Source organism: Falco punctatus (assembly GCF_963210335.1).
Source record: "Falco punctatus genome assembly, chromosome: 7".
NCBI lineage: Eukaryota > Metazoa > Chordata > Aves > Falconiformes > Falconidae > Falco > Falco punctatus.
Window position 1 is genome coordinate 29,897,793 of NC_137587.1, and position 12,299 is coordinate 29,910,091.

At 37.1% G+C, this 12,299-nt stretch overlaps 1 protein-coding gene across 1 annotated transcript in view; it reads left to right on the forward strand.

The window, feature by feature from the left end:
• The window catches only part of TDP1 (tyrosyl-DNA phosphodiesterase 1), a 45,469-nt gene that overhangs the window by 15,910 nt on the left and 17,260 nt on the right, over positions 1-12,299 (forward strand). Inside the window, exons 12-14 of the mRNA XM_080396731.1 lie at positions 2,819-2,885; positions 6,940-7,047; positions 8,520-8,622. Coding sequence (XP_080252857.1) covers positions 2,819-2,885; positions 6,940-7,047; positions 8,520-8,622 — 278 coding nt within the window. The remainder of the gene's footprint in view (positions 1-2,818; positions 2,886-6,939; positions 7,048-8,519; positions 8,623-12,299) is intronic.

The window sequence follows — 12,299 nt, forward strand, 5'->3', positions numbered from 1 at the left end:
TGGTTGATTTTGAATGAACCTGAAGTTGTCATCTTGATGAGAAGCTGGTAGAATAGGTGGCAGTAGAATCATTTTATTACTGTTGCTGGAGCTCTGGCTCTAGCTCTCCTATTGTGATTGAATAGAAAAAGCTTTATGGGCATTGTTGTAAAATGTTTGTCTGTATAACCATGTTCATATGTCACTGTAAGGAAAAATCAGCTCTTGCCTACTGTTCTAACTTAATCATACTTTCATTTTGACAGAAAATTCAGGTTTGAGTGTGCCAAGTTCTCCTTGTGATGTCTTTGCAGTGCCATCCTGCACATCAGATACAATAGAGAATAAGATGTTTCACTACTCATTAGTAATTTTTTTAATATTGCAGTATGCAGTTGTTCAGTCCTCTCATGCTTGTGTTAATAAAGTCAATAGTTTGTATAGAAAGCATAGCCCCAGCCAGCCTGAAAGAGGAAGAAGTACTGTAGTATTCTGATGCAGCAAAGCTTTTGTTTCTCAAAAGCAAGCACCCTTGCATCCTAAGGGACCTGGCTGATGTCAGTGCGAAGCTGTCTTTCATTAGTCTGCAAAAGGTCAAAGCAATTGGAAGAGGTTCATGAGGATTAGTGATTGGGATTAGTCAGCATGCGTTTATATAGGAGAAATCATGCTTGATTAACCTGATGTCCTTCTATGACAAGGTGACTGGCTTGATGAATGACAGAAGTGTCCAGTATGTTGTTTGTCTTAACTTTAAGGCTTTTGACACAGTCTCCTAACACATTACAGACAACCTGATGAAGTACAGGCTGGATGAGTAGACAGTGAGGTGGTTTGGAAACTGGCTGAACTGCCAGGCCTCAATGGTTGTGATCAGTGGCACAAAGGCTAGCTGGAGGCCAGCCAGTAGTGGTGGTGTGTGCTAGGCATTGATATTGGGGCATTTAATATCTTCATTAATGACCTGGATGGTGGGGCAGAGTATACACTGTGAGTTTGCAAAAGATAGAAACTCAGGAGGAGCGGTCGATGTATCAGATGACTGTGCTGCCATTCAGAGGGGCTGTACATGCTAGAGAAATGGGCCAACAAGAATGTTGAGCAGTTCAAAGAGAGCAATGCAAAGTACTGTTTTGGGGCAAGAATAACTCCAGGTACACGCTGAGCGTTGACTGGGGAAAGACCTGAGAGCGCTGCTGGTCACATAGCTGAAGATGAGCCAGCAATTCTCTCCTGTGGCAAGAAGGCCAACAGCATCCTGGGCTGCATTAGGAAGCACTTTGCTGTGGGGTGACCCATCCCCTCTATTTAGTACTGGTGAGGTCACATCTGGAGTGCTGTGTCCAGTTGTTGCCTTCCCAGTACAAGACAGACATGGACATACTGAACCCAAACCCAGCAAAAGGCCACGAAGATGAATAAGGGATTGGAGCATCAACGGAAGGCTGAGAGAGCTGGGTAATTCTTCAGCCTGGAGAAGAGAACTTTCCTGGGAGATCTGATAATGTGTATAAATACCTGATAGGAAGATGCAAAGTAGAGGCAGATTCTTCACATGCTGACTGGTGAAAGAACAAGAGGCAGTGGACATCAATTGAGATAAAGGAGATTCCAGTGTAATCTTACAGCAAAAATGTTTTCTGATGTTTAAAGTTGCTGGGAGAGAGAGGTTGTAGAGTCTCCATTCTCGGAGATATTCAAAACCTGACAAGACACTGTACTGAGCAATATGCTCTGTTTGACCCTGCTTTGAGCAGGGAGTTAATCTAGGTGATCTCCAGTGGGTGCTTCCAGCTTCAACAATTCAGTGATTCTTTGGCATTGGTGAATTCATAAACACGTGTTCCTGTTCCAAGCTGAATACCTGTGCTCCTGTGTAGTATGAAGTGGAGTCGTTGTTGAACTCTTCTAACAATTGGTAGAATTTGAACACATGGCTAGCAGGCATGCTTTCAGCTCTCTTTTTCATCTGAATTTAGTGGTGTTTGGACAAATGTAGAAACTGCGGCCAGTGCATTTATAGATGTTAGTTAGGGTCTTTTGAAATACTTTTGCTTGTCTCAGCATCTGTTTAGCAAATTTTTAGGAAAAAAAATGGTAAGAAGTGCAATGACTTCTTACTGTAATTTCTTTCACATTGTGAAATAACTTGGTGAGTTACTTAACTCTGTATTTGTACACAGGAACAGCTCCATGGGCTCGTGCAGTTAGTGCATTCCTGAGAGTCGTAAAGCTTTTGTTACAGGTCTCAATGGTATCTTCTAGGACAGGTTGAATGCAGTAGGTTTTGCATCATGTTTGTAATAAACAATACTAATATAACTCAGTATGCCATGGCTGACTTTTCTTTAAATCCATTTGGAGAAATCACAACGTGCCTTAGCCAAAGACCAAATCAATACAAATATAATTTCATCAGAGAAGTTCTTGCTTTTTAAAATGTTTTTTGGTGGTCTACTTTGTTTTGGCGTTTTTCTGAAAGTTGCCTGTTTTATTCCCTCTAGCTTGTATGAGTAATGATTCTGATTTGTTGATATCAAGTGGTATTGTAACAAAAAATTACCCATAAATATCTGTCTTATAAAAGTACTTAATTCTATAGCTTGTATATTGTTTCTCTTAGTGTAAATCTGCTGTGTAGTGTTTAAAAACTTCTTAAACTACAAGAATGAGGAAAAAATCCCCGTCCAACTACATACTAGTTTATATTACTGGAGCATTTAACCATTTTCTGAAAATAAGCAATGAAGATAATATAGATAGCAAGCATCTGGAGGAATAAGCTGCTTCTAGTATGTCTTTCAAAAAACAAATGTACATGTTCTATTTTTTCCTTAAGCTGGTGGCTCGCTTCCATACAGTATACAGACAGCACAGAAACAGCTGTGGTTACATTCCTATTTTCAGTAAGTAGAGCTCAATGCTTTGTTGTTTGTTTTTCTTTTTTTCCTTAGACTGTATGTTTAAACTTACAATGCTGTAATGTTTGAGTTTCAAAAGCAAATTAAGGGGAAGCATTCAGGAGTATGATATTCTTCAACTCCTTAAAAGAAAAGCTGATAGTTTTTTATCTGCTGGTTTTATCTCTAAAACAGTCAAAACATGCTATTTACCTGTAAAAATTACCTGTTGCTAATGTAGACCACTACCAGACTTTGGATTCTGTATTTAAGCTTTCCTTCTCTGAACTGGAATAATGTTACTCTTCTTTCTTTCTTTTTTTTTTTGACAGTTGTATTTCACTTTCCCACTTATGCATCAGTATTAACAGGATTTCAAGTGAGCCACAACAGGGTTAGGAAGGCTTTTGTGTTTGGGTTCTTTTTGAGTGCAAAAATTCTCAGTCTGTCATGGTAATATCTTCTCTTAAAGGTGCCTGACGTTTTCCATTAAGAATTCTGTTTTCACATGCTACTAATTTTGCCAAATTCTAAATCTAGCACATTCCATGCCAGATGTCTCCCTGAGGCTGAATTTTTAAAAACTTAAGCATGTTTTGAGAACAATGGGAAAAGTTGTTTTGCACAGATCAAAAAAAAAAAAAATAAATTTGGTAACCTCTTATAAGACCACAGCTCCCCATTCCTTTCAGCAGAAACTTTTAATTTTTCCAGGTGGGAGTTGCTCTGGTAAGATACTTTCCCCATATCTAAGTAATAGCGTGTAAAGTTGTGTATATAGTCAGAGGGCTGAGAATACAATTGCTAGTGGCAGAGAGCATTCTCCATTCTGGAGTGAACATGATTGCTGCTGTGAGCCTTGCTGATCCATGTCCAAGGAATGGAACTGGAACAGAAAGCATGTGAGGCTTTGTTTCTCCTGCCTTTGAAGTGTGCTCTCTGAGCACATTCGGCAAGGAAGAAAGCTACAAAGATGTTCAAGAATTCAAGATTGTTCAGTTATGATTAAAAAAGTGAGGAGACAGTAAAACTGGGAGTGTTCATACAGTTTTAATTCAGTTTCTATATATACTTCATGAGAATCTTGTTGGAAGAAAAATTTAGCTTTTTTCAGTTAGTCTCTTATTTAGTGTACAGAACGTTACTTGATGAGATCATTCATTGATTTATTCCTGTTTAATGAGAAAACACCCACATACCTGTCTCATTGGGCATACTAGGGTCCTGCTCTGGCAACAAAAGAGCTGTTTTAAATAGAAGGAATAGCTCCTTGTTACAAGCAGGGAGAGAGTAATGGAGTTGGAAAGTGGTGTCCTGTAGTCTCACCCAAAGAGGTAGAACCTCTGCCCCAGGCAAACAGTTTTTGTAATGTGTGTGGGCTGCTTTTCTGTCTCTTCTGCTGGCTGAGTCTATTTAACCTATAATGCAGCTCTGAACTGTAATTTCTCAGAAGAATTAGGTAACTAAACATAATGTTGATTTTACTTTTCTGATTGTAGCAAATGATTACTAGATCGCTTTGTTAGATTAGCTACTGTGTAAATGGTGCATTTTGCTCAGTTTTCTCTCTGATAGGGTTGCTGTTTTTTCCTTTCAGTATTGCTAATTGATAAGGAGAGATTTGCAGTGCGTAATGATTTGTTAATTGCCGCTTTTGTTAGTTCCTTTTCCTTACCCCACACTTGAGCTTTTAGTTTACATGGTACCATGACCTCTAACTGTCAAAAAAAACCCTAAACCAACAAACCAACATACCTCAAGCTGTAGTTTTGCTCCTTAAGATTTATCAAAGCTAGTTTCATTTAATTAACGGTATTTATCTTGAGACTGAACATGCCTGAGGTTTACTGCAACATGAGATCAGTCCTGTGTACATCATCTGCCAGCTGCATTCTGGTGAAAAGTTTACTGCTTAAAATGTGTTAAGTCAATTTGGCTAGAAGTAGCCTGAAATTGTTATACTGACATATGCTCTGCAACTTCTTGAATTTTACTTTAGGGTTTTTGTAATCTGTTTTGGCTTTTTTTTTTTCCTAAAATATGCCAGGAAAGTTCCATGGTGAAATTGAAATTTAGCTGTATTAAGAATAAATTAAATGTGATATTGTACCCATCTGAAACCCCTTCCAGTTCTTTTGGTTTATAATGTTTTCTCTTCAGCCTAAAAGCTTATCTCCAGACTAGATAATGACATTTCTTAAATACTTCTTTGTTAATAATGCTTTTACTAAAAGCATCTGAGTTTCTCAATGGGGTAATGACTTAAAAAAAACCCCAACTAAGCAAATGAAAAAATAAACCCAAAACCAGTTGGAGAACATAGTCGCTTTCTTTTCCCTTCTTGTCTTTACGTATTTGTGCTGTCCTACAAAGAAAATATGGCCAAAATAGATGCTCCCTTTTCTGATTTTAACTTTCTGGAATACCAGTTTCAATCAGTTTATAATTGAAACTAACTGCAATTAGATTACTGTAGCTAGTAAATGGAAGAGAAGTGGTGGTACTCTTGCTAAAACACAGTACTTAATTGTATCTGTCAAAGATAAGGAGGCAGAAAGGCAGTAGACGGGGACAGTAGCTCAAAATTATTGCAGTTAATAGTGGGAGGAGTTTTATCCCTGAGTAAGGCAGCAAGATAGATCTAAAGAAAGTCTGTGTTGGGTTCCCAATTCTACTGTTTTTCCTGGCTTTCATTTTTACAATGTTGCTGGAGTTACCCAGGGGGTTTTGTGCTTTAAACTCATAGATAATGTTTGCCTCAACTGTCAGTTGTGAGATAAAAGCTGTTAACAAGAATTCTTGAGTTATGGTATAGCCCTATACTCTGTATGTATGGAAAGTGTGGAGTTCTGTAGGGGAACACAAGTTTAGTTTACAAGTTTCTATATCATGTATATCTTAGTCTGTTCTTCAGAAACAGATTTCAGTGTGGCTTGCAACAAAATATAAAAATGTCTTGTTTGCTCCAAACATGCATACAGTGTTTCAGCTCTTGCTATTTAGGAATACAGGACCAGTTCTCAGCAACAGTTTTCTTTCCTTCATCACAGGATGGGGTTCTTGAAGTAGGTCTTGACCCCTGAACGGCAAAGCTTCTTGGCTTAGCTATGTGCAAGTTAGTCCTGAAAGTCAACTTAGGTAAATAATTCCAGCCCTTCCACTTCAGTCATCTTAAGCTTTTAAATGAATGCAGTTCACTTAGGAGGGCTTTTCAGAGCTGATTGATTCTTTTTTGATTTGCTTTTTAGAGGAGAACGCTGAATTAGAGAAACGCAAAACCAGAGCCTATTATATTCCAAACTGAGGAAAGAAGTCTCTGGGTGGAGGAAGGTGTATTTAAAAGCCTCCTTCCTGACTGAGTCAGACCTAAGAGCTGCGAATGGAAAATGCTTCTAAATACTACCATGATTATGTACCCTTCAGTTATGTGCATATATTTACTGCTTGCTTACAGTTTAGATCTGTAACACTGATGCTGAACTACCCCAGCAATGGCTTGCTGTTTTAAACTAGTTTTATATATACATATAGATACAAGCTCTATTCTCTTAAGCCCCCAAATTTCTCAGTGGCTTAGGGGCGTAGAAAAGGGAAGAAGGGCAGTATCAAGAATTCATTCGTTGGTCCCTGCCTTTACTTCATGTGTAACAAATTTTAATAAGCTTGAGGAGTTTTGTGAGATTTAATTTGTTCCTAAGCTCCTTTGTTTAAATGCATAACCATTGGTAATCTTCAAAGAAGAAATACTGGCTGGAAGTTCGGACTCAGTTTCTTGAGTACTAGCTGGAGTGGAGGAGTGGAAAACCTTGTTAGGAGAGCTGATACCCTGAGGAAAATGGTTGCTTTGTCAAGAAAAAATAAATCCTGCCCTGTGACTACTATTGAGATCAGATTTCAGGATAAAAATTCAGTTAAAGCATTTTCAGCCTTTCTGTAGGGGAAATGAGACTAAATGCAGCAAGTGTAGGGTAATATCACTGAAAACATGGCACTGTAGTATGGTAATTTTAAGGCCTTAAAATAAAACTATATATGAAAACAATTCCTTTTCTTTTTCTAGTAAATGGTCAGCAGAAGTCTCGGGTCGAAGTCATGCTATGCCTCACATTAAGACATACATGAGACTCTCTCCTGACTTCCAGAAGATTGCATGGTTCTTAGTTACAAGGTAAACAACTAACCATACACCTCTCACAAAAAAAAAGTCATATATAAGGTTCTTGTCAATTGCAGGTCCAGGTGAATTACTGCCATAATCCTCATAATATTACAAGTAGTGATAAGAATTTTTGTCCATATTTAATGTTTCTTCATTTTATTGCCCCTTTGAGGGCTGCAGGTTGAAATGATTAAGTTAGGAACTGTTGGCAGTAGCCACCAAAATCTTGTCTGGGCTGTAACTACCAATTTGGGCGTTCAGCATCAACTGAAGTGATAAGTATTTTTAAGCCTTGGGTTAAATTTCTTTAACACATGCTGCACTTGAATGTCCTGGTTTGTACGAAACAGATGTGTATTAAGCCAAAGTTTATACTTGTGCTGCCTTATTATGAAACATGTAGATACCTAGTATTTGGAATATGACCTTTTGTTACTGAGCTGTTCAGCTGTCTAGCTTGAAGTCTAGCTTTGTACTTCTGCTGTTGTTTTTTAAAGCCAAAAGAGGGAGCAAGAAATTTCTTGACATGAGGGGAGAATGTCTTACTGTGAATGAAAAATACAGATGTTTCAGTTCTGCCAAAACTGATTTTTGTGCAAACCTATATGCTATAGGCAATGGTCTTTGCATCCTTACTCTTATATTCTGTCTTTCCGAATTTCATCGCTGATCAATACAGTTGCCTGCAATGATAGTAGTGATTAAGGTGCTTTTAAAGGTTTTAAGTTATTCAGATGCGATGCTGAGTCCACCTAATTCAGAAATTCATGGTCACTTTTATTTTTTTCTCATGTTTCTTCTATTCCATCATTTGATACTATCAAAGAAGCATGCAGTATGTCTCTCAGTTTAAATGTAGTGTTTAAGCTTTGTGCTTTGCTGTAGAAGTAGGTCTTGACAACAGAATTGCAGGGGTTTTTTGACTCCAAATTGATACACTTCATAGCAGATACTGATGAAGGATTATTTACAACATGGTACTGAATAACACATTAAAACAAGAATACCTCTAATATTTGTTTTCATAAATATATCAAAGAAAAAAATGCCAGGAGCAAAAGATACTGTTTAACACTTGCAAAAATGCTTTGTACTAAATGTATTATAATGTAGGTAGTCATAATTGAGCTAGCCTTTAATCTTCCAAAGTCATCAAACAAGCTATTTACCAGTATCAACCTCCTTTTTTGAAATGTGCAGGGAAGATTCAAAAGGCTGAATTTGTCTTGTAGATCTGTATGGCATAGACTTCTATAATTATCCATGTGTTGTACGAATACCCTTCTACATATTGTCTCTGCTGTTCCCACTGTGCTATAAAAATAGCAATAAGGAATAACACCCAGATCACTTCTCATGAAAAAACTGTTCTAGCAGTAAAGCTTCACTTCAATCAGAAGTGCATTGGTACAACTGCGGTATTTAAATATTTTCTGCCATGAAGATTATGCCTCACTGAAATGCTTTGTTTCTCTTTGCAGTGCCAATCTATCTAAGGCAGCTTGGGGAGCGCTGGAGAAAAACGGCACTCAGTTGATGATCCGTTCTTATGAACTCGGAGTCCTTTTCTTGCCTTCAGCATTTGTGAGTTCATAGTTGAAGTATAAATCCTGGAGTGTACTGAGAATATGCAAATATTGATGAGTACAAATATGACTGAATAATCTAATTATTAGGTTCTGTATTTCTGGGTTAGAAAGCTGATAGCAAGTGGAGTTTATACAAGGTTTTCTTTAAAATAGAAACAGTCTTTTTTCCTACGCAGCAAGTATGGATTTTGTATTGATCTGACTCTGTGTTACTGAAATTACAAAAATATTTTGAAATTGTAACATATACTAAACGTTGCTGAAAAGGATGATCAAACCTATTCTGTGCTTCTTAAAACTAGGCTGAGTGCATATTCACATTGAAGTGATGTGTCTGGGTTGTAATTTGAAAAACAATTCTTAATGTTGCACTGATTGCTGTTCTTGCTCTTTCCCTGAAATGCATTTGCAAAGCCATGTGACTTTTCTCAAACTTTTTGCTTTGAGTTCTCAAATGTGTCTTCTAAAATCTCTGATACAACTCCAAGAACATCTTCATAAAAGGCTATTTAAAAGCTGAAGGACTGTATCTTCCAGGCCTATGACAGCAGTCTCAGTATGTAGAAGACAAGTATGACCCAAAGTAACTATTATTCTAGTGTGAAGCAGAGGACTGGGAGACGTGAAAGGTTTTCATGGTAACTAAGGTCCATCTACCTTGTAGTCTAGTCTTAGTGCAGTTGTGGCAGGTGCCATGGGGATTGGTATAACAGTATGTATGTAATATCTCTTAGTATATGTTCCCTATGATTTATTTTAAAGGCTTTCTAGGATAAAAATTGTATCCAGACCATGATGGCTAGTACCTACAACACTGTTTATTCTCTTAACACATCAAGTTCCTTATTAAACTACTCTTGCTGGTTTTTAGCCCTCTACAGAATCCTGTGCTAGTGAGTGCTGTGACTTAATTGTGCATTGTATTGAAAACAAAAAGCTTCCTTCTCTTGTTTAGATTGTTTTTGTCGTACTTGGATCTGCTGCCCGATAGTGGGGATGTGAGCTTCTTGTTCCTGTTGTTGATACCTCCTTCTCTCTGGTGAACCTGTTAGTACCAAAATGTTACCAACAGCAGTTAATCTATGATGAGAAACCATTCAAACTCGTTCCTGTGGAATTTCTTCTTTTCCAGAGGAGAAATTGGAAGTTTCTCTGAAATGTTAGTGTGCTATAAGTCCTTAAAAATATTTTTTATGAATACATCTTTCCTAGATAATATTCATAGATATTCACATAACGTTTCACTTCTGTTGACTAGTGATGTACTCCCAAATGAAAATTTACTAATATTATGATATTAAAAGTTACCTACCATTACTGTATAACTGTAGTCTCCTAAGATCACGATATTATGATTGATGGTTTCTGGCTGTATCTAAAGAACTCATTACTTCTGTAAACAACTCCTTTAACATTTATTAAGGAGTTGATGTAGTAGTGTGGTCTCTGATGCTCTGAACTTTAGAGACAATTTCAGACATTGTTCTCCAGCATGGTTTTTTATGCGGAAGAAAACTTAGAGAAAATGCATTGATCAGAGACTGAAACAAGAAAAAAATCCAACAACTTCCTATAGTAGAAAGCATTGGTTTTGATATCACTGTGCTCTGAAAAAAAGCAAACATCACTTGTGTAAACAGCTATTAATAACAGAATAATGAAGCACTGAGGAAAAAATTTGTGCAAAAAGACTTTACTTTTAACAGCAGCTGACATCAAGGGGTAAAATAATGCTCTAAGCTGGCTACTGTTATTTCTGGATGCTGTCAAGCAAAGATTTTACATACAGTACTGATGTGATTGTGCTTAATGAATGAAGTTTTTTGTATTAACATAACTGATCACCAGATTGTACAGTAATTTTAAATAATTTCAATATTCCTGTTTTGACCCTGGACTTCCCATGCATTGCTAGTTCTGGAAAACACACTTCAAATAGATAGAAAATCAGGAATAATTGAGTTAGTCTCTTTGCCAAGAGTTGACCGTATGTGTTTCAGATCTGAGCAATCCGCCAAACTTTTGCTTTAAGGAAAAAAAAACACCCACCAAACAGGAAAAAAGGCCACTCCCCAAAAAAACCCCAACAAAACCAAACTGAAACCTTGTGAGAATGTTTGGCTTGCATTCCACTCTGAATCTTGCTTGCATTCTACACAAGATTTCTTGCATGTGGAGCAGGGGAGGGGGCATCACCAGAATATTTTTCAGAGGGCCAAAACCTATGTAAAAAGATCTTGATTTTTCTTCCCTGTGCCTAAAACTGTAAGTCTTAATGCCTTTGATCTCATTGTTGCGAGGTTTTCTATAACTCAGTTTCATTCTAATATAATTTTGATGAACAGAATTATTTGTTCAGGAGCATTTAACTTATCAGAAATATAAAAGATTCTGAAACACTTGAACCTTAGAAAATTTCAGCAATCTGAAGCCTTTACCCTATTTGCAAACTAGTTAACCTTTCTGCTGTTAATTACTTTTTTATCATTCTAGGTGTGTTAGACCAAAATTGTTTCTGCTTGTAGTTCAGTCTTAGCAGTTGGAGTAAAATCCACCTAGTCATTTAAGAGATTGAGAATTATTAAAAATAGAAGTGTATTTTTATTTTTGTTGCATCAAAATAACCAAAACTTAAATGCAGTGTCTAAGCTAAGTTTACTGATGATTAAGAATACATTGGATACTTATTAAGCATCTGCTCCAGCTTTTAGCAGAAGTCTGCAGGCTGGTTTATGCAAGAAAATTTAGAGATACATTCTGCTATAAGTCCAATACGAGTACTCTAATAGTAATGAGAACTGTAAGAACGGTTTGGTAAATACTTTTGGGTAAACAGTTCCTAATGAAGCTTATGCCTTGTGGTCATCAGGGTGAGAGGCAAAAAAGACATTGGCTGGGTCTGCTGTAACAAGAGAAAAAGTTCTACTGAAACACTGCAAAATTTTAACCTCTTTTCTCCCTCCTTTGCCAAACCTCTGTTTAGGGACTAGAGATAATTCTTGGTGTGGGAGGGTGGTTGCATTGCTTTGAATCTTAAAGGCTTTTCAGCAGTTTTTACTGCACTTTAGTCATACGCTCACTCTAAATCTGTTCATGAAATGAACCACAGAGAACGTGGGTTTTAAATGTGTGAGAATCCTCGACTTCTGACATTCTGGTTTTTCCTTTTAATCAGTGTTTTGGGAAAGATAGTCGGGGTGGTCCTGTTCTAATCCCTGCTATGTTCAGGTAAAGATCAAATTAACCTATTACTATATAGCTTTATATTATTTAGTTGAAACAGCAAGTAGTGTGAAAACTTCCTGCAGTGTGAAGGGCCGCTGCTGAAAACTTGACTATTAAGTAAGCAGTGAAAAAATGTTTATTTTGGTTTTATTGTTTTTAGTAGCAAAAAGGAGGAAGAATTAATAATTTCATACACTGGGAGCAGGAACTGTAATCTTGTACAGTGTGCCTGTAAGGTAGAATTATATTAATTACAGGAGTAGGATTTGTCTGTTCTCAGTTTATTCCACTGCTCCCTACTGTCTGATTGTTGTGATTTTCCCCTAGAAAAAGATTTCAGGCTTTAAGACTCTTAATAGTGTTATTGTGCTCTTATGTAACACTTGTGTAGCAGTCAACCTTACAGCAATAATGAAGTTCTAGTTTTCGTCTCGAGAGTGTCCACCT